Here is a 21,840-nt window from a genome sequence, read left to right as displayed (position 1 = left end):
AATGAGTGGTGAACCACTTGTGGCAGCAGGTTCCATCTGCTTCTAGAGTCCCCCAGCCTGAAAGTGGGGAACAAGTTGCCAACATTGCTGCCTGCAGTAGTTGCCCTTGCTACATAATGAGCAGTGAAACAGGAACTGCCCTAGAACTGTGACAGCCAACCCCTAGAGAAGGCCATCCCCAAGGGTACAGGGAAACAACTTTCTCACCTAGAGGGGATTGTGGAATGGGGGGTGGGGGAGAAGGAGAGATTAGTCTATTCCCCTCCCACACACAGACACACCCCTCTTAAGTCTTTATTTCCCTAATTAGTTTTTTCATCTAAGCAAGGGTGGTGTAGGCCAGCAAGTCTGAAATCCCTGCTGAGAGGGGGAAGTGAATCTATATATAAATGAAGATGCCATCCACACTGACTTTAAGAACCCCTTCTTTGCATTGGTGGTAGTTTCACACATTTGGACAAAATTAGCAGCACAGACCCAGTAACTTTAGCTACAAGGATTTATTTGCCTTTAAAAAAAATTCTAAATTATGAATACTTTTCTGAAATACGTGTTTATTTCAGTACACAACTGCTTACAGTGTAAGTGTCCAACCTATAAAACCAAATACTGTCTTACGGAAGGACAAGTATAAAATAACTGGAGACTAACTTACATTGTATGAGGCAGACAAAAATTTATAATAGCAGCAGCAACTTAACTACAGCTGTAAAGTTTCTTTTAACATCATGTGCTAACAGTTTATCTAGACAACTCAAGTAGACGTTTATCTATAGCAAACATTGACTTTAACAGTCAACACTTTAAAGAGTTAAGCTGCATTCCTACTCTTGTAGGATTATCAGATCACCTTTTAGTTCTGGTTATCTGGCTTCCATTTCTTCTTGGTTTCTCAGCCTTTACCATGTCCAGCCTTTCCTCCTCCCATTTGATGCAGTGTTCATCCATATTCTGCATTTTCATTAGTTGAAGTTGGTCTTGCAATCTATTTTATTGGGAAGGAGGGATGGAAAGAGAAGGAAGGAGCAAAGAGGATTTAATTGTATCTTGATGCCATCTCTTACATGCTGTATTCTGGTTCTTAAAGATGTGTTTTGGGGTGGTTTGTTTTGTTTTGTTTTTACTGTTGATATTAAATAGGTCTACACAAGCTTGAGCTAAAATGGTGTAAAGTGATGAACATCATCATCCGATAAACTTCCTTGTCTGGTCTCCTTAAACACTTGGAGTAGGAGGCTTTATAGATTAAAGGAAGCCATTCCTCCATGACAAAACTACCACAAATTGTAATGTTCCATCTTATCACATGACAAAAATGCACTTTTAGGCATACTAATAAGGAACAGTACATCAGAGACAATATACATAGTTCACAGTATCTTGCCTTAAAACATTGAATTATCTCAAATATTCATACCTTTACATCTAATCCATTTTTAATATAAAGACATTTATGCTAAGGGGAAAGAGTTTACTGCATATGAAAATTTGGTACTGGCTTAAATTGAGCCTAATACAGGCTGCTGTGCCAGTTCCCCCTCATCTCTGTCAGGGCACATCCGTTTAGACTGACTACTAATTTCAGTCTGAAGTGGAGGTTTCCCACAGGTGGTATTTTAGTACACAAAAATAGCCATAAGGCTAAGACTGTACATAACCTTTTTTGTTTGTGAAGGAAAAAATTTACTTCAAATTTCTCACAGTGGAAAAAGTATAATACAATCATTTTTCCTTAGGTCTACAGCTTCTGTAGCACACTGGGCATAGTGAGCTAGATTGTCAGTTGCTGCTGTGGAGAGGACAAACTCATTATGCAAAAATTAAGCCAATTTTTCTACTTTTAAGACTGCCAACAACTACCACTGAACAATAACTTCTAATGTCTGGTAGGAGTCATTGCGTGCACAGAGAATACAACAGACTAATGGGTTGACCATATCATACGTATTTACAAATAAAGTGAACATATATTCAAGTTGGAGTGCACACATGACTGCAAGATATGTACAAACACCAGAGGGACCCTTAATGTTTCCCTTCTGGACTAATACAGAACTTTTCAGTGGGAAAACAGGTCATCAGCATAGTTAATACAAACAAGCGTTAGGGCTGAGAAGAGAGATGCTTATAGTTTGTTCTATGTTCATCTATTTCTTCCTTTGTTTTTCTGATACAACTAAAAATTTCCTTAAAGAGAGCTTTATATTCAGGTATAGTATGTGTGGGTGAGCCAGTGAGTTCAACATTTCCATACTCTTGATCAGTAGCTGAACGGTCAGACTGGATGTTCCCCACACTAGAGTCTTTGGAATATAGTTTTGATGTTTGTACAGCCTTATGTTTCAAAGAATTTTCATCCATTTGACATTTCTTCAGAAGTTCCTCGTACTTAACCTTCAGAGCATTATACTGAGCATCCACTTCATTAAGCAAGGAGATGCCTCGCTGCTTCACAGCTTCAGCTCTTCTAATACAGGTTTCTTCATGGCCCTTTAGAACATCTCCACCTGCAGCACTGCTTAGGAAGGTCTCACTGCTACTTCTTTTTAGGGCCCTTTTATCAAGCTGGGGGACAGTCAAGGATGCATCCTGTGAAGGGCTTTGACTAATTTCCCTTTCTAACGGCTCTTTAAATGAAATAAAAAATGATTCTGGAACCAGATTCTCCATGCTGTTGACAAATGTGTTTTCAGACTGAAACATCTGCCGCATTTCAGCCACTTCTAATTCAAGCTCTTCTGCCCGAGCCCGGTACAAGTTTTTATCAACCAGCTTCTGTTCAAGGTCACAGTTCTCCTTTACCATAAGTTGATATTCCTCTTCCATTGTCACTCTCTTCTCCTTTTCCAGATTAAGTTGGGCTTCTAATACAGTCAATGCCTTTTTTAAGTTCTCATTTTCTTCTTCTATAGGACTCAGCTGACTATCCATTGAAGTAATTTTTTCTGCAAAAATATGATCGTAAACAAAATACCTGCAGAAACAAAAAGTGTCAGAGCTTAGATTTCCTATGACTTTTAGGATGCCTCTTCTGAATAATAGAGATTTAATTTAAACTCCCTGTTGAAGAAAACTGGTTTCTAAACAAAACCAGCTTGGTAATTTAAAGTTATCTATTCGTACAAAGTTACAGTGCCTCAATAATCCAACAGACTGCTTTTCTACAGGGCTGCAGTAAATTCAGTACCCAGTGATACATGGTTCCCAATTCAGGTGGTATGGCAGCTGCTTAATTGCAATACCAAATTGTAGATATAAAACCTACTGTACAAGCAGATCTGTAACCAGCATTCTTGATTTTCTAGAGAGTTTTCTACAGAACATTCCTAGTATTGGGAGAAGACAGACTGCATGATGATCCAATACATTTTTTCCCATTTTTAACTAGCACAATCCTCATAATGAAATGGGGATCTGCGAACTATAAGATATCCATATTCTGTAGTTTAAAAGTCTCAGCATTTCCACTATAAAACCTTAATACCCAGAATGGTCATAAAATCCACTGTCAGAAATCTGATAAAGTTTCATAAGCATATTTTGTAATTTTTTTTTTTTAAAAATCACCTCTTTAGTACGCACTATAGAAGTGTCAATATTAAAGCTTAAAAATTTAATAGCTTGATATACTTGTTTTAAATTGAACATTCGTTCAATTTATTGAACATAATGTAGATTAGGAATTACAATATTTAGCTCTGGATAGCAGATTTTATGAGTGCACATAACTGAAAAGACAGTTTTACTGTGCACCATGGTACATATAGTACGCTTCTTTATATCAGCTCTTGACTCATGTTATTCTGTTCTTAAGTTATCCATGTTAGTAGCCTAGATTAACTCACTAGAGTTTACAAGTTAAGGTCAAGGCTAAATTTTAGTTTTTATCCCATATGTTTAAGTATTGCACTATCGCTAACAGAGAATATATTGCAGTAACTAGGTCTAGCAGATCAAGTTTTAAGATTCAATTGCTCCTCTTAATCCTGAACTGACTTCTGCTGATCTAAAATCAGCCCCTTCGAATGTTAAGTTTCTATGCAATGTTTGCTTTATTGATGTTGCATGATTTGTTCCAAATTAGTCTTATTCCATGTCTGACAACTATTCTGCCTGGGTAATAAGGAAGAGAACAGAAGGAAATCCCAGAGGTAGCATTCTAGGGAACTATCAGAAAAAGTAGCAGAGAGAGTAGGGAAGGCTACAAAGTGTTTACACTAACATTCTCTATATGATTAAGTCATGAGACAAGCTGGAAAAAGTAAGCTTGTGAAGACTGCTTTGGTCTTAAACTCATTTGTCTGGAGTGACACTGACATTTTCTAGAAATGCATGTCTGATTTCTCTGCTCTGCTGCAAACAAATGGATGAAAGATTTAAAAAAATCAACTTGCACAAATAAAATGACATAACTGAGTTAGCGTCTTACTTGCGAAGGTCATACAGCTCCTTCAAACATGAGAAGCTGTGCACTGATCGTGGCTGCTCAGATCTCTCATGGTTCATATGGCCTCGTCCAGATTTCTTCAATTCCTCCACTTGTCTCTGAAGGTCATCTATATGGGTTTGCAGACTTTCAATAGTCTCTGTCAGGCTGAAGTTCATGAACGTATAAAGTTGTTAAAGCCAGTCATGTTAAGTCAAGGGCATGACCAATAGCATAAGCTCAGTCACTATCCACTCAGTTTTGCTCTTTCTTCCTCTGGAAACTGCTCCACAGTTACCAGTGACAAACAAAACCACACACTCAACCCAAAAGCCCAGTGATTAGACAATGGATAACAAGCCTCCCAAAAATGCATAAACTAATGCATTCAGACTAGTATTCCTTTCCACTTCCTCAATATAAAAAAAAGTTGTTCCACAAAACTTTAGTTACCTTAATATCTTTTGTTGTGACACTCTACTATCCGCAACTAATTTTTGATTAGCATCTTCCAGTTCTCTTGCTGTAACATCCAGCTGTTCATAGACCTTTGCATGCTGGTCATTCATCTGACGTAAGAGCTCCACTTGCTTTGTAAGATACTATAAAATAATTTGCAGTTACCATCTTTACACTGCTAAAAATGTTTAATTCTACTTAGTGTAAGTTTTACCTTTAAATTCTTAAAATCAGGATTTTCAGTTTCCCATAAATGTCAAGAATAATACAATGTACATTAGTTTTGATTGAAGAACTGTGGAAAGACATTTTTCAGAGTAGCAGCCGTGTTAGTCTGTATTAGAATGTAAGGTGCCACAAGTACTCTTTTCCTTTTCTCCTTTCACTCTCACAGATCTTGGGAGACAGGCCAGTCCTTGCTTACAGACAGCCCCCCCCATCTGAAGCAAATACTCACCAGCAACCACACACCACACCACACAACAGAACCACTAACCCAGGAACCTATCCTTGCAACAAAGCCCGTTGCCAACTCTGTCCACATATCTATTCAGGGGATACCATCATAGGGCCTAATCACATCAGCCACACTATCAGAGGCTCGTTCACCTGCACATCTACCAATGTGATATGCCATCATGTGCCAGCAATGCCCCTCTGCCATGTACATTGGCCAAATTGGACAGTCTCTACGTAAAAGAATGAATGGACACAAATCAGACGTCAAGAATTATAACATTCAAAAACCAGTTGGAGAACACTTCAATCTCTCTGGTCACTCGATTACAGACCTAAGAGTGGCTATCCTTCAGCAAAAAAAGCTTCAAAAACAGACTCCAACGAGAGACTGCTGAATTGGAATTAATTTGCAAACTGGATACAATTAACTTAGGCTTGAATAGAGACTGGGAATGGATGAGTCATTACACAAAGTAAAACTATTTCCCCATGGTATTTCTCCCCCCCCCACCCCACCCCCCACTGTTCCTCTGATATTCTTGTTAACTGCTGGAATTAGCCTACCTTGCTTGTCACCATGAAAGGTTTTCCTCCTTCCCCCCCCCTGCTGCTGGTGATGGCTTATCTTAAGTGATCACTCTCCTTACAGTGTGTATGATAAACCCATTGTTTCATGTTCTCTGTGTGTGTGTGTATATATAAATCTCTCCTCTGTTTTTTCCACCAAATGCATCCGATGAAGTGAGCTGTAGCTCACGGAAGCTTATGCTCTAATAAATTTGTTAGTCTCTAAGGTGCCACAAGTACTCCTTTTCTTTCCTTTTTGGAAAGACATTGTACCCTTAAATAGCTCTGGAGTGTTTTCCACAAACTGGAGCCCACTAGCACTTTTAAATCTCAAAGTAAAGAACAAGGCACCATGCTACATGTGGTTTCCTTAAATTAGAATAAGGATGATTTAAATTACAACTTCCAGTTTGTAATTATGCAGTGTACCAGCTGCAACACTGGGTTTTTACTGTGCATGGGCAAACCCTATCAAATCAGAATAAATTTCTCAGTGTATGAAGCTGCCCTAAATTTAAGGAAATGGATTTCAGTTTAGTCTTAAAACTGTAAACTGATATTTGGGTTACTATTCATCAGGAAGTACAAATTAGTACAAACTTTAATTACCCACAAGGGGTATTCTAGTTTATATAATCCCAATCAAAGGTCTGCTTTTTTAATTCTGTATGAAATGTTCTCACTGTAATCCTCTTTATTCAAGAAACTTAGCAGGTTGTTTATTTTATAGTGATGAAACTGCTTTTAGAAAGCCTAGGATAAAGATTTCCAATGTAAGAGTACTAAACCATCTTAAGTCCCTTGCTATTAGAAACTCCTTGGGCTTTCCCTCAGCTGAACATGTCTATATGGATTTTACTACACACAAATATTTCAAAGTTCCAGGTACCCTGCTTACAAATATGCAGTCATTCCTGGACCAGAAATACCACAGGCTTGTAGGACTGGAAAGGACCTCAGGAGGTAATTTAGTCCAATCCTCTGCACTCACAGCAGGACCAAGTATATCTAGACCATCCCTGACAGGTGTTTGCCTAACCTGCTCTTAAAAATCTCCAGTGATGGAGATTCCACAACCTCCCTAGGCAATTTATTCCAGTGCTAATTACCCAACAGGAAGTTTTTCCTAATGTCCAACCTAAATTGCCCTTACATAAGAATGACCCTACTGGGTCAGACGAAAGGTCTATCTAGCTCAGTATCCTGTCTTCCAACAGTGGCCAGTGCCAGGTGCCCTAGAGGGAATGAACAGAACAGGTAATCATCAAGTGATCCATCCCCTGTCACTCATTCCCAGCTTCTGGCAAACAGAGGCTAGGGCCACCATTCCTGCCCATCCTGGCTAATAGCCATTAATGGACCTATCCTCCATGAATTTAGGTAGGTTTTTTTTTGAACTCTGCTAGGGTCTTAGACATCACAACATCCTCTGGCAAGCAGTTCCACAGGTTGACTGTGTGTAGTGTGAAGAAATTCTTCCTTTTATTTGTTTTAAACCTGCTGTCTATAAATTCATTTGGTGATCCCCTAGTCCTTTTGTTATGAGGATAAACAACACTTCCTTATCTACTTTCTCTACACCAGTCATGATTTTATAGACTTCAATCATATCTCCCCTTAGCTGTCTTTTCCTTGCTGCAATTTTAAGCCCATTGCTTCTTGTCCTATCCTCAGAGATTAACAAACAATTTTTCTCCCTCCTCCTTGTAACAACCTTTTATGTACTTGAAAAGTGTTATGCCTCTTCTCAGTCTTCTCCAGACTAAACAAACCCAATTTTTTTTCAATCTTCCATCATAGGTCATGTTTTCTAGACCTTTAATCATTTTGGTTGCTCTTCTCTGGACTTTCTCCAATTTGTCCACATCTTTCCTGAAATGTGGCATCCAGAACCGGACACAATACTCCAGTTAAGGCCTAAGCAGAGCAGAGCAGAAGAATTACTTCTTGGGTCTTGCTTACATCACTCTGGCTAATACATGCCAGAATGTTTGCTTTTTTTTGCAACAGTGCTACATGGACTCATTTAGCTTGTGATCCATTATGACCCCCAGATCCCTTTCCACAGTACTCCATCCCAGGCAGTCATTTCCCGTTTTGTATGTATGCAACTGATTGTTCCTTCCTAAATGGAGTACTTTGCATTTATCCTTAGTGAATTTCATTGTATTTACTCCAGACCATTTCTCCAGATCATTTTGAATTTTAATCCTGTTCTCCAAAGCACTTACAAGCCTTCCTGTTTGGTATCATCCACAAACATAAGTGTACTCTCTCTGTCATATTGAATAGAACCAGACCCAGAACTGATCTCTGTGAGACCCCACTTGATAGGTCATTCCAGTTTGACTGTGACCCACTGATAACTACTCTCTGGGACCAGTTTTCCAACCAGTGGGGTGCTCCCACCTTAAAGTAGCTTCATCTAGGTTGTATTTGCCTAATTTGTTTATGAGATGGTCATGCGGCACGGTATCAAAAGCCTTACTAAAATCAAGTTATACCCCATCTACCGCTTCCCTTATCTACCAGGCTTGTTACACTGTCAAAGAAAGCCATTAGGTTGGTTTGACATGATTTGTTCTTGCCAAATCCATGTTGAATGTTACCTAGAAAATAAGGTAAGTGTTTGCAAATTGATTGCTTAGTTATTTGCTCCATTATCTTTAGAAGAAGTTTAAAATCAAGTTCACGTTATTGTGAACTAGTTTGTCGTAAAGAAGTTGAACATAGAATATTTCTTGATTAGGTTCTAAATTTAACCACATTTTACACAGTTGGATGCTAAATGTTCAAAATCATCCACATCGAAGTTGTCTGAAAGATTTCTAGATTAGGAGCAATTACTCTTGTAAACGGCCTACTAATTATGTAATCAAAGCTTCTAATTTTCTACTTAATCTTTTACAGCATTAGAAGGTTGATGGCTTTACATTTTAGGTAATTTAAGAAGCGATTACAAGTTCATCTAGGGCTATGCACTACTACAAACAAACTACTAAAAAGATCAATCTGATAGCTGTTGGTTAGATCCTTTTGCAACCCACGGGCACGTGACACAGGATTCATACAAGAATAGCATGTGGATTAACCAACAGAATCTCAGTGTGACCCATTTCAGATTAACTTTCCCTGTCTGCTAGTCTCAAAGAAATTGGAAACTGTTATGGTTTCTTCAACAGTGAAAGGTGACTGAGCATAAAACATGAAGATTCGAGTTCTGAATTTAGGTGCTTTAATGCATAATAAAGAACCCACTGAACAGTAGCCTATGCTGACAGACTATACTTTAGGTGTAATGGAACAAGAGCAACATGTGGGAGAAAGTAGATTCCTCCCTTTCTCAAGAAAAAAGAAAAGGAGTACTTGTGGCACCTTAGAGACTAACAAATTTATTAGGGCATAAGCTTTCGTGAGCTACAGCTCACTTCATCGGATGAAGTGAGCTGTAGCTCACGAAAGCTTATGCCCTAATAAATTTGTTAGTCTCTAAGGTGCCACAAGTACTCCTTTTCTTTTTGCGAATACAGACTAACACGGCTGCCACTCTGAAACCTGTCATTTCTCAAGAAACTACACTTCATCTCACCTTGCATGCCTGATGTCAGGGTAACTTGAAAATATGCAGGAGATGAGAGCAGAAACCCCAAATGCAAACATCAAAGTTTGTACTGGCTTTCCTGATATTTCAGAAATTCACACTAGCATCTACGTCGATTGCAAGGGAAATAGGAAAACTTAATATGTAGCTGCAAGTGAAACTGCCAAGCAGGTTTACACTCCACTAGATCACTATGAAAAGAAGAGCTGTAACGCCCCACATTTGGATTTACAAGAGATGCCAAGATTAGTCTCGGTTAGTTTTTCTGGCATTGGTTTTAATCTGCCATTGCAGCATTTATTACATCCATCATAATTAGTTACTAGCATATGTGTCAGTGCAAAGGTCAGATATAATGATCAGAGACTAAATACCTAATGATGTCAATGTTTAAAACTTTTTTTTTTTGGAAGGTTAAAACTAAAGATTATGAACAGTTCTACATGTTTCAATTCCCTTAGCCCTTCCTATGCAGTGAAGACAAGAACATAAGAATGGCCATACTGGGTTACACCAAAGGTCTATCCAGCCCAGTATCCTGTCTACCGACAGTGACCAATGCCAGGTGCCCCAGAGGGAGTGAACCTAACAAGTAATGATCAAGTGATCTCTCCCCTGCCATCCATCTCCACTCTCTGACAAACAGAGGCTAGGGACACCATTCCTTTTCCACCCTAGCTAATAGCCATTAATGGACTTAACCTCCATGAATTTATCCAGTTCTCTTTTAAACCCTGTTATAGTCCTAGCCTTCACAACCTCCTCAGGCAAGGAGTTCCACAGGTTGATAGTGCACTGAGTGAAGAAGGCAGTTGTCTTTTGAAATGAAACATACACAAATTGCATTATGCGCAACACTAATTGACTGTAATAAAGATCAGGTTAAATTAGTATTTTTTTAAAATAAGCTCTCAGGAAATCTACACGAATAAAGCAGACGCAATGAGTCTCTTTAGATAGCTACTCTCAAGCAACGTGTGTAGGTCAGATTCTTTCAATTTATTCATTTGGCAAGCTTATAGCATTTCCTTGTCATCTCTTCATAAAATGAGTGCATTACAAGGTGATGGACATAAGAACGGCCATATACTGGGTCAGACCAATGGTCCACCAGTATCCAGTCTCTGGTGGTGACCAGTGCCATATGCTTCAGAGGAAATGAACGCAAATGGGCAATTTCAAGCGATCCATCCCCCATCATCTAGTCCCAGCTTCTGGCAGTTGGAGGTTTAGGGACACCTAGAGCATGGGATTGCATCCCTGACCATCTTGGCTAGTAGCCATTGACAGATAATCTCATGGAGGATAGGTCTAATTCTTTTTTGAACCCAGTTATACTTGTTGCCACAGGTCAATTGTGTGTTCTGTGAAGAACTATTCCTTTTTTTGTTTGTTTGTTTTTAAACCTGCTGCCTATTAATGTCATTGGGTGATCCCCTAGTTCAGAGGTTCTCAAATTGCAGGGGCATGGAATGTATTCAGAAGGGAGTTGAGAATCTTTCAGCAGGAAAAAAACCACCTTACTGCACACATTTTACCCACAGCAATGAGTAACTGGCAAAGCTGATTCCTCCAGACATAGCAGATAGCACTGTGCATTTGACTCTAGATGGCACTGTGCATTTTGATAGAGATCTGTTAAGCTTGCTTAGCATTATACAAAGTCGTTGTCATCTGCACATTCATCCGTTTGCGACAATGCAATGTGCACGTTTATTTATAAGCGTGGACCACAATCACCGTTTTGCTTTTGCTCTTATTTCAATGGATCGTTGGCTCATTCATGCAGCAGAAAAAAAAAAACATGAAAAACAAAGAAGCAAAAAATGATTCAAGTGAAGTAATGCTGCTGCATATATTGGTATATGTACTTGTGTGGCTGGGGAGTAGAGGGGGAGAAGAGGGTATAAACTACTACAGACACAAAGAAGGGGGGCAAGATCAAATAAGTTTGAGAATCACTGCCCTAGTTCTTGCGTTATGTGAAGGGGTAAACACCACAACACTTTCTCTGCATCATTCACGATTGTATCGACCTCTATCATAACCCCCCCTTAGTCATCTCTTAAAAAATGACGAGTTCCAATCTTTAATCTCTCCTCATATGGAAGCTGTTCCACTCTGATGTACGTTAAGGTGCAGAGAAGGGCAATGATGGGGGGACGGGAGGGATGGGAGACCTAATAGTTTCTGTAGTTGCTCTAAGAGTTTACATACTTCAGACCCTAAGGATCAATCTCATTTGTGAACTGTTTAGACTCGTGGGACTCGGGAGACATTTCAAGGTCTCTGAATAAACAAATGCAGATAGGTTGGGTTTGTTTGGTTGGTGGCTTTAACTCCAGCATTATTTTGCTTTATTGTTGTCCTTTATATTACAGAATGAGCTGAATATAGAGACTAGATCTACCATGATTTAATAGGGGGAAAAAGTCAAGTAAACTGTGTGAGGTATGTCAATGATCAGCAATACAAAGGTATCCTTAGAAGAGGGCACTTTTTGTCTATACTGTGCACCTGTTTGAATTTTCTTTAAAAAAAAAAAAAAAAAACAGCTTACAAGGGAAACCTGCAAGCATCCTAGAATTTAAAATGCCATGGCATTATTTGCTTGCATATGCAACCTAATACAAATGTTGGATTAAAGCTGTAGTGACTGCCATTATTGTACTGAAAGATCATTTCAATATTCTTTAAATTGCAGGCAGATGTATACACTTTACATAACTGAATAGTCCACATGATGCAAGTAGTATTAAAGCAGTAATCAATTTAAAGTAAATTCTTCTTAAGTACCAGTCACAGTTCATTTCGTTAATTGAAAAGTTTAAAGTGTCTATCAATGGATGATAGAAATGTTAAAAACTCTGTAAATAGAATAAAGTTCTTTGCAATTGACTAACACTTGATCAGACTAAAATATCAAATATAGAGCATGCAAAAATATCACTGCTCTCTATAGTGCAATTAGAAGATGCCTTTTGTATATGGCAGGGGTCTCCAAACTTTTTGAATCGCACACCCCCAGGGCTAGCTCTGGGGAAGCAAAAAAACCCCAAACAAACTGCTGCCGGCATGCCGCGGAAGAATCAAAGGTCCAGGAGCGCTCCTTCGGCAGCGTTCCTCCTGTCGTGCACCCCCCCAGATGGTCTTGCGCACTCCCACGGATGGTCTTGCACACCCCACTTTGGAGACCACTGATGTACGGCTCGATGCAATTTGTTAAACTTACAATTTTTGTGTGTGTGAAGATATTTGTGGAAACAGCTAGTCAGACTATTTAAAAAAATGCAGGCTTTTCAAAAACCTACAGAGATTTCTTCTACGTGTATTTTCTGGATTTGTTAAGAAAAGTAATCCACCCACATCACTTATTTAGATAGAGAAACCCTTGTTTTAAACAGTATCTATTTCTGAAACAGCTAGTTTATACAAAAACACTTGTATTATAGTTATAGAAGTTAAATTTAGTGAAGATACAAAGATTCTACTGAGAGGAAACTATGTGTGTATGCAAGTTATCAAACTTTAGAAATTCTAGAATCATACTAAAATTAACTGCAAGAGGCATTCAGAGTGTCTTCTTGGAAGATGAAGTTTTGAAGGAGTCAAAATCAAGTTTCATGGTATCCAAATGATTTCAATGTCCACACTACAAGATTATCAAACTCTGCAATAGAACTCACCCATACTACTCAAAATTTACCTCTATCTCTTGTAGTTGCTCTTGATTGGTCGCATACATTTGCTGCAAAGATTCCTCCAGTTCTGTGTTACGATCCAATAATGTCTTCCCAAGCTCAGCAGCAAGATGCAGATCTAAATAAATAAATAAATAAATAATCTGCCTGTAAATTTTAAGACCCAATTTGTGTAATCTGACCATTACTATGTTGTTTCAATTAAATTCTCAGAGTTATAACTGTGTCCAAGTACAAGCTTTTATGCTCCAAACCACATTCTTTGGGATTGAGGCTAATTCTCCATTTTCCATTCACTCCATCATCGTTTTTAGTCTCCTCTCCACCGCATTAGTTTTACTTTCCTCACCTGATCACTCTTTGCCTTCTGTCGTTCCTCATCTACATCTAACCATTCACTTTGTCCCTACGCAGATGAGGATGAATGGGAACAATACTTCCTGACATGGTAGGCAGAGAGCAGCATAAACACGAGGCCCAGTAGTGCACCACCAAGTGGCTCTTACCCTAGATCCGTCAATTAGCTAACCCCATACTAATAAGTTAGTCAGGGTTTTGAGAGGGGAGCAAAAACTAAGAAGGCCTGGTTAGGCCAGGCTGGAACAATATTTGATGTCCTCTTACTCCTCCAATCACCCCAAAAAGGCAACCGAGCCCATGCAGCACCATTAAACAATCAGCTGAAGATTTTCAAACACTTTTTCTGATGAAGTAGGAAGTTAGATAATATGCTCAGATATGTATTGTGTGTCTCTTGACTTATAAACAGCACCAGACTATGGTTAATTTCCTTTGCTCAAAAAGTTTCTAAATGCTATTTGTTCTCTTAAAGATATTTGAAACTCAGCCTAATCCTCCTCAGCAACCTCCAGAGTTCCTATGAATATAGCTGGGGTTTTGTTTTTTTTTTTTTTTTAAAAGAATAAGGAATCCACACATATACAGGGACTACACGTAAATTTGGATGCCTTCCTTTAACTATAGCATGGATTAGTAAATTCCAAGCTTATGAAAGAATGACATGCAATAAGTAACACATTATTAGTCCTTATGTTGCATGCATCTCACACTTTGTGTGACAATGGAGATCAATAATCTATGTTACTATAGAGTATTAACCCCCCTAAACATGGTATTATATTTCATATAAAGAGAAGTGCAGAATCCAATAATTATGTTGCAATTCCCTATACAAAGTTTGTAATTTTCCATCTCTTCCACATTACTTGGACCATGATCACATTGCCATATACATGCAAGCTGGCAATACAATCTTGTTAATTTTTAGATATATGGAACTATCATCATAAATGGCACAGTGCCAGAATACAAGGAAGGACAAGCGAAGGAAAATGTAGAATTCTTTCTGCCAGGATTTAAAAGCGTGTATAATATATATGAGCAGTACAGATAATCGGCTGGAATATGAACTCCAATATTTCTTTAGGTTGGAAGTTCAAATGCCCTTGTTTTTATCTTGTTTCATTTTAGTTTGATAGCTTATCTCTATCTAGTTGATGTAAGAGAGTAGAACCCTGTTAAAAATTGATTTGGGCAGCCTTCGCTTAGACAGCGTATTCAAATTATCACTACATTCTGATGCATAAGCCAAAGAAGTTCCCAAACAGATATGCACAGAAACTTGAGATCTTTCAACAGGGTATTCTGAGAGGTATTAAAGTGTTTTAGCAGATCAAATAATCCATGAATTATAAATTCTTTACTTGTACAAGTTGTTCTCAAAGGTGTTATTTCCTACTTTGAGAATAGCAAAGAAAAAAAATTCCTTGCAATCCGATTCTTAAAACAAAGGCCACTGATCAATGAGAAAGAAGGGCAAGATCTGCACCAGTAAGAGTAAGTAAATGTAAACCCCACACCCAATGACTACTAACAGCAGCAAGTCATAGGCCACATCCACAGTAGAAGAAAAAAATGTATTAAATACACACTAACATGCCCATGTTTAGAAGTTTAATACATGCTAATCATCCAAGTTAAACTTTTTTTTTTTTTCCTACTGTAGACAGGGCCCAAGACTCCACTGTGCTATAGTAGTTGTTAGTCCCATATCTTGCAAGTTAACTGCTAGTTGTAAAAAAGCAGTGCCAGAGGACACGACATCAAAACCTTGTACTGGGATTCTGATACTCCAGCAAGTTTATGTAATTTGTATACATCAAAATACACCATATAACTTAATTGAATAGTGGGGAAATAAACACTGCATTAATTGATGTACATAAGAAAACAGAAATAAAGTTGTTCTCTGGTGATATACTGCTAAATAGTTCAGCAATTAAAGGTTAGTATGTCATTCTATAGTGATATCAATGCAATCTTCTTGCATCACATTCCTTATGTCATTTTAGAATTACAGCTAATCTCCTCAAACTAAAAAGCTCATTACCCAGCAAACAGAAGTCCCTCCTACCGCATCCAAAGGTTATATAAGCCAATATTAAGTTAATTTTGTTTATGAATACAAAGTGCTAGAATGCACAATACACATGTGTCATGTAGGGGGTATATCCCTGCATTTTTTATAAAATGGTCATAATAAAGGGAGAACTTTTGTCTCTTCTAATCTTGTAGGGGTTGAAAGAATAATTTTGATCATGGGTGCATTTGTTAAGTGCAAACCCAGCTATAGCTTCATTTTCTGGGCTCTCTACAAATCTCCCAATCCTTACCAACTTTATTTAATACATTTTGATTGATGTTTCCTTGCAACCTACAGAGGCAGAAAATGTAAACTTTCATTTTGATTAACCAGAGGCAAAGATAAAGTTTAAACTGGCAGTCAGAAGTAGCCCCTTTTATTTTTCCACATTTCGCTCTTCAGGGTAATTCCTGCAGTCTAACTTCAGTGAGTCTATAATCCTCCATATAATGGTATACAAATATAATCCTATTTTACAAATTCTAAACCAGAGGTGGACAAACAACGGCCCGTGGGACCATCCTGCCCGGCCCCCGAGCTCCTGGCTGGGGAGGCTAGCCCCCGGCCCCTCCCCTGCTGTCACCCCTCCCCTGCAGCCTCAGCGCGACGCCAGTGCTCTGGCCCGCCGCCCCTGCCTGGCAGGGCAGCAGCGTGTCTGCGAGCACCTGCCACTCTGAGCAGCATGGTAAGAGGGTGGGGGGATTGGATAAGGGGCAGAGGGTTCTGGGGGGGGCAGTCAGACAGGGTGGAGGTTCGGGGGGGGCAATCAGGGGACAGGGGGCTTGGATAGGGGGTGGGGTCCCAGGGGTCGGGAGTGTGGATAGGGGTCGGGGCAGTCGGGACAGTGAGCAGGGGGGGATCCTGGAGGGTGGTTAGGGGCAAGGGACAAGGAGCAGGGGGGTTGGATGGGTTAGTGGTTCTGAGGGGGGTGGGAAGTGGGAGCGGAATCCAGGCAGTTTGGGAAGGCACAGCCTTCCCTACTTGGCCCTCCATAAAGTTTCACAATCCAGATGTGGCCCTCGGGCCAAAAAGTTTGACCACCCCTATTCTAAACCAAAACACACTAGCCTTGGGTATCCAGCAGCCATGTAATCATTAAAGCCATTCAACAATTTGTAGCAACTTTTTCTGTTACCTCAAATAATGCAGTGTTCCAGCTTTTACTTTGTCATTACATAAGGCTCTATACTTTAAATAAGACACAGAATAAGATTCTGTTAAACAAAGAGTGTGTACAACTCTTAGAATTACTCAAAACACCCAAAGGTAAACATTTTGTCCCAGATCCTCAAAGGTATTTAGCTCCTAACTTTCACTAATTTCAGTGGCAGTTAGGCCCAGATCCACAAAGATATTCAGGCTCCTATCTCCTGGATTTGTGTTATGGCTCTAAGCATACTTTACAAGAAGTGTCTCTAGAATTCAGAAGAAATTAAACTATGCATATAAACATGAAGTTACATATGCATGTATGTCAGTACATATTTTTAGTATTTACCAAGCACTTCAAACATATAAAGTGATATGCAAGTATTCCTGTCTATATGGAGCACCCAAGTACATGCTGCAGATTTAAACATACAGTACTCTGTTAGCTTGACACAAGATTCACAGAAGCATTGATATTTTCTTGTAGGAAATATTCACCATTCTTCGCAGAGAATCTGTTGGCTTTCTTATGATAGGCAGGAAAACAGGTGGAAAAGCCCAAGAAAATGTGTTAAAAAAACAAAACCATTGTTTAAAAACAGACAAAGAAGTGAGAGATTTTGATCTGTACTAAAACTCCAGTGTATTTTTAAGCATCGCAGAAAGGATCTACTTTCTAATGAAACAATTTTCGGCAGTGTTGAGCACCCATAAACCCCAGTGAAATCAATGGGAGCTACCGGTGTATAACATCTTTGGGGGAAAAAAATAATCAATGCCATTAGCATATGGGTTAAAGAGCATTAGCTTTTTTAATTTGCAGGATCAGTTGAGTAAACTATGTATGCTGATGTCCAGGGGAGTTTGGCCAGTAAAAGGACTACTCAGCCAATTAACAGGTTTCAGAGTAGCAGCCGTGTTAGTCTGTATCTGCAAAAAGAACAGGAGTACTTGTGGCACCTTGGAAACAAATTTATTAAAGTGTGTGCAAGGTGTGTCTGACATAATCAAGAAAAATAAGTAATTAGCTATAGGACTTAGATGTCCAGATGAATTAGGAAACAAAGAAATGTAAATTCTGTCTTTAAAAGGTTCAGTACAATATAGCTGCTGTCCCTCTGCACTCAATTTCTTAGCTGTGATCTCAGGTACTGTAAATGTATGCCAATGTGTTAATGAAATCCCAACAGATGTGTGGGGAAGTCACTTTTCACTAGGAGGCTAAAGTTACTGTGAGCCACAGTCATCCGTTCTTACTTAAATAATGAAAATTAAAGTCAGTCACTTTATGGGTTACTCCTCTAGGTAAAATAATGCGAGTAAGATTTTGGTAGCGCTATCTCTGCCCCCATCGTGTTTAATTATATCTGGAATTTCCACACTAAAGTGAGACTTAGAAGCTGTTCTTGCTATTGCATTAAACATTTCTCACTTAATTACACTTGAGTACAAACCATGCTGACACCGTTACTATAATTGGGTCGAAGTCAAGATTTCCCCCTCCCCTCAATGTTTTAATATTCTACATAAGAGGATTCAAGAACTTTGTACAGCAAAATGATACTTTCAACAACAGAAGAGACTACTAAACAGTCCAGGTTTAGCACCAGATCCTTGCTTTTAAGCAAGCTTTAGAATGGTCACTGTGGAATGTATATTGTATCCTTCATTCCAGATTGTAATCTACTCAATCCTTTGCTAGTTTTCGAAAAACAGCATTATGATCACTTTCCTTTCAGAAGGTCAATACACTGCAACAAAATGCAGTTCTATGAAAGTAGGAAATTGCTCCTCCCCATTCTTGAATATTTCAAACATGAAAATTCACTTCAAGCAACATTATGCTTTAACAAGAAGTCTAACTGGATATTAAATTCTCAATTTTTAAAGGTGGAAGTTTCTGGAGTGTATTGTTCATAACACAATCAAAGTTTTGGTCTGAACTTTGACCTACTTCGAATTTTCAAATCCTAAGAGTTAAAATGTAACTACTCAACTGCTAAGGGAGTTAGGGGCTTTAGTTAATTTTAAGGGATCCTCAAAAACATCCTGATCTCTCTTGGCAGCGCCATCCAATATTATTCTCAGAGCGGTGCTTATTTTAATTATGCTAATGCATAGATCTTTTGACATAATGGGTGCTATAAAAATCATTGGCAGATAAAAAACTCCACCATTTAGCTTCAGTTCTACTCAATAGACAAAAAGTCAGTATTTGCCAGAGTTTAAAGTGATGGGAAATATTTTCAAACTTCCTAAGAGTATTGCAGACAATAGAGCATTTAAAAAAAGCAGAATGGGGAAAAATCCCTTTACAAGAAGTTTACCTCCTGCTTTGTGATTTTTTTTACCATTATCTTTTTTTGGCACAGCTAATAATCACTTACACTTAGGGCATTTTACAATGAGAGAATCTGTATACAAGTCTATTTGATATATGAGAATCCCTTAACCATCACTGAAATGCACTAACTTGTGAGGTGGAACTTAGAAACACAAGACAAAACAACCGTTCGATACAAATAATAATAATAATAATAATAATAAAAATAAAAAAAAAGATTCAACTAGATTCAGGTCAAACCAAAGGAACACTATTATAAGGCAGAAGTGAATCACAGTACACTTCATGAGGCAGCTTAGGTGATGTTTACCTTTGAATAGTGACAGCTTTACAATGGATTGGAAAAAAGATCTAAATCATTAGAGAATAATTTTAGATGATTCTCCAGTTTTTCTAGGCAACAGCAAACTATTTATGGTTATGTGATCACGTAAAGTTACAATCCAAGAAAACTATTGTTTTTGAGTCTGAAGCACTCAAAAATATCTATTCAACAGTTAGCAAAGTCAGTAAAAACATACAGAATTCCAGACTTATTCTGACCTTAGAGAGCTGGAATTTTTATTGTTAGCTGCATGACTCTAGTATGAAAACAGTGATTTTTTCCCCCCTACTTAGATTCTATTGCACTATAAAGAATAAATCAGCTCCAGTCATGGATCAGGATCCCATTGTGCTTGGCACTGTACAAATAGAATAAAAGGACTGCCCCACCACAAAGAGTTTATATGAGGAAGAGCTTCGAGATATCAAGTTTTAATTAAATCTAGTTTTGAGTACATCACTTTTCTCAATCTTCCAGTTCTGAGCTGGTCATTTAAGAATGTACATAGGATTTTAAAAATAAGTCTAAATACCAATTTTAAACATTGTTAAATCCAAAGAAAGTTATTCTACATTCATTCCAATTAATGCCTACAAGAAGTTAAGAAAACTGATAATGCTATACATTCAGTCCACTACTGTGCCTCAGTGCCTACTGACCAGCTTTATAAAAATACTGAGAGAACTACTGATGAAAAAGCACTATAAGAGCTACATACATATTATTAAGATAGGCACATTTCTATTGGAATTATTCAATGAACGTTCACAGTAAGTTATAAACAGGATGTGTGTAAAGAGGAGCTGAAAGCAGTAACTGACCCATAATAAAGATGTTCCAGTATTTACAATGTGACAGGTTTCAGAGTTGTAGCCCTGTTGGTCTGTAACAGCAAAAACAAGGAGTCCTTGTAAAAAAGAAATTTTCTTTTTTGCGAATACAGACTAACCCGGCTGCTACTCTGAAACCTATTAAAAGGAGTCCTTGTGGCACTTTGGAGACTAACAAATTTATTTGGGCATAAGCTTTCTGACGGAGTGAGTTACACCTCACAAAAGCTTATGCCCAAATAAATGTTGTTCGTCTCCAAGGTGCCACAAGGACTTCTCCTAGTATTTACAATGTAATCAATTGCAAGGAAGGCCTTTAATTACAGGTACGCAGGAGGCGGAGACAAGGCGTGGAAACCCCTAAGTATTATTTACAGCTACTCTATTTTAAGCAAGCACTGCAGCTAAAGCAACAGCACTCTCTTTACCTAGCCGCTTTATGCGAGAGGTACAGCTTTTCATAGAGTGGCACACAGTCTAACCCCTAAAAAGCGAACGAAGTTAAGGGAAGAACCAGCCCTTAAGCCAGGTGCACGAGCCACCCTTTAAATGCAGGGTTTGTTTTGCAGAAAGCCGTATTCCTACCCAGTCACCACACGGCCCAGAAGCCACGACTGCGAAGGTGGCACGATACTATTGCGCCTTACAGCACTTCGCTATTCCTGGTTAGCCTCCCGTTAACCCCCCGGACCCCTGATGATGGCAAACGCCCTGCAGCTTCAATTGTTAGAGAAGAGCCCTCGCCCTCCTCCTGTGCGCCCCCAGCCTAGAGCGGTCTCCCATTTCCTCCCTCTGGAAGGGAGCCCCCTCCCCTTCTCTCAGCCCCAGCCTCTCGGGGCCAACTCTACCCTTCTGTCTTCTGCCCCCCCGCCCGCCCTTTTCCTCCCCTCCCGCGGCGCGGTCCCCTCAGCCGCACCCCTCCTGCCCGCTTATTGTCCCATCCCGCCCTCCTCTCCCCCACATCATTCCCCGTCTCCGACTCACCTGCCCCACCTCATAGAGCGCCCCCCTCGGGACTTACCTGCCCCCCCCCCCCGAGACTTATCTTCCCCCGCGCCATCCCCTGAGGCATCCGCCGCCGGAGAAGGCTCCTTCAGCGCCTTGGTCAGCGGGAGCCGGTGCCCTGCGCCCGGAGGGGCGAGCCCCGTCCGACGGGCATCCTCCACGGGGAGCCCGGCCGGGCTGCTCACCTTGCTGCAGGTCCTGCTGATCGTACCAGGGCTCATCGTCGCGGATCTCGAACTCCTCCACCAAGCTGTCGGCCAGCATCGCGGCCCCCGCTGCGGCTGCACGGGGCGGGCGGACTAGGCAGTGGCGCCGGCGTAGCGGCAGCCCGAAGGCTCCTCGCGCTCACCGCTAACCGAACCGCGGCGCAGGGCGAGCCGGGGCTCACTCAGCTCCTTTAAAGCCGCGGCCGGACTTTGCCGAGCGCTTCCGGATTTTGCCGAGTCCCCCCTCTCCCGGCCGGGCCCGACACCGCAGCCGGCAGCAACGTGGCATCGGCAACCGCCTTCCTACTAACCACGGGAACGATTA

The 21,840-nt window shown here is 39.8% G+C and overlaps 1 protein-coding gene across 1 annotated transcript; it reads right to left on the bottom strand.

Moving 5' to 3' along the window:
- Positions 1–544: 544 nt before the first annotated feature.
- Positions 545–21,770, bottom strand: CDR2 (cerebellar degeneration related protein 2). The gene is made up of 5 exons (XM_038420325.2): positions 21,495–21,770; positions 13,219–13,331; positions 4,880–5,028; positions 4,430–4,594; positions 545–2,974 (listed from the first exon to the last, which is right to left on the bottom strand). Exons 1-5 carry the CDS (start codon positions 21,571–21,573, stop codon positions 2,104–2,106), a joined length of 1,377 nt encoding a protein of 458 aa, XP_038276253.1. The 5' UTR covers positions 21,574–21,770; the 3' UTR covers positions 545–2,103.
- Positions 21,771–21,840: the final 70 nt, after the last annotated feature.

The sequence above is a fragment of the Dermochelys coriacea genome, chromosome 10 (genome assembly GCF_009764565.3).
Source record: "Dermochelys coriacea isolate rDerCor1 chromosome 10, rDerCor1.pri.v4, whole genome shotgun sequence".
Classification (NCBI taxonomy): Eukaryota; Metazoa; Chordata; order Testudines; family Dermochelyidae; genus Dermochelys; species Dermochelys coriacea.
This window is presented reverse-complemented; position numbering and strand designations above follow the sequence as displayed.

Coding starts and splice junctions, on each gene's coding strand:
- CDR2 (XM_038420325.2), bottom strand. CDS start 21,573: ATGCTGGCCGACAGCTTGGTGGAGGAGTTCGAGATCCGCGACGATGAG. Junction 5,029..13,218: donor AGCAACTACAAGAGATAGAG/GTAAATTTTGAG, acceptor ATTATTTTATAG/TATCTTACAAAGCAAGTGGA. Junction 2,975..4,429: donor GAGCTGTATGACCTTCGCAA/GTAAGACGCTAA, acceptor TTGTTTCTGCAG/GTATTTTGTTTACGATCATA.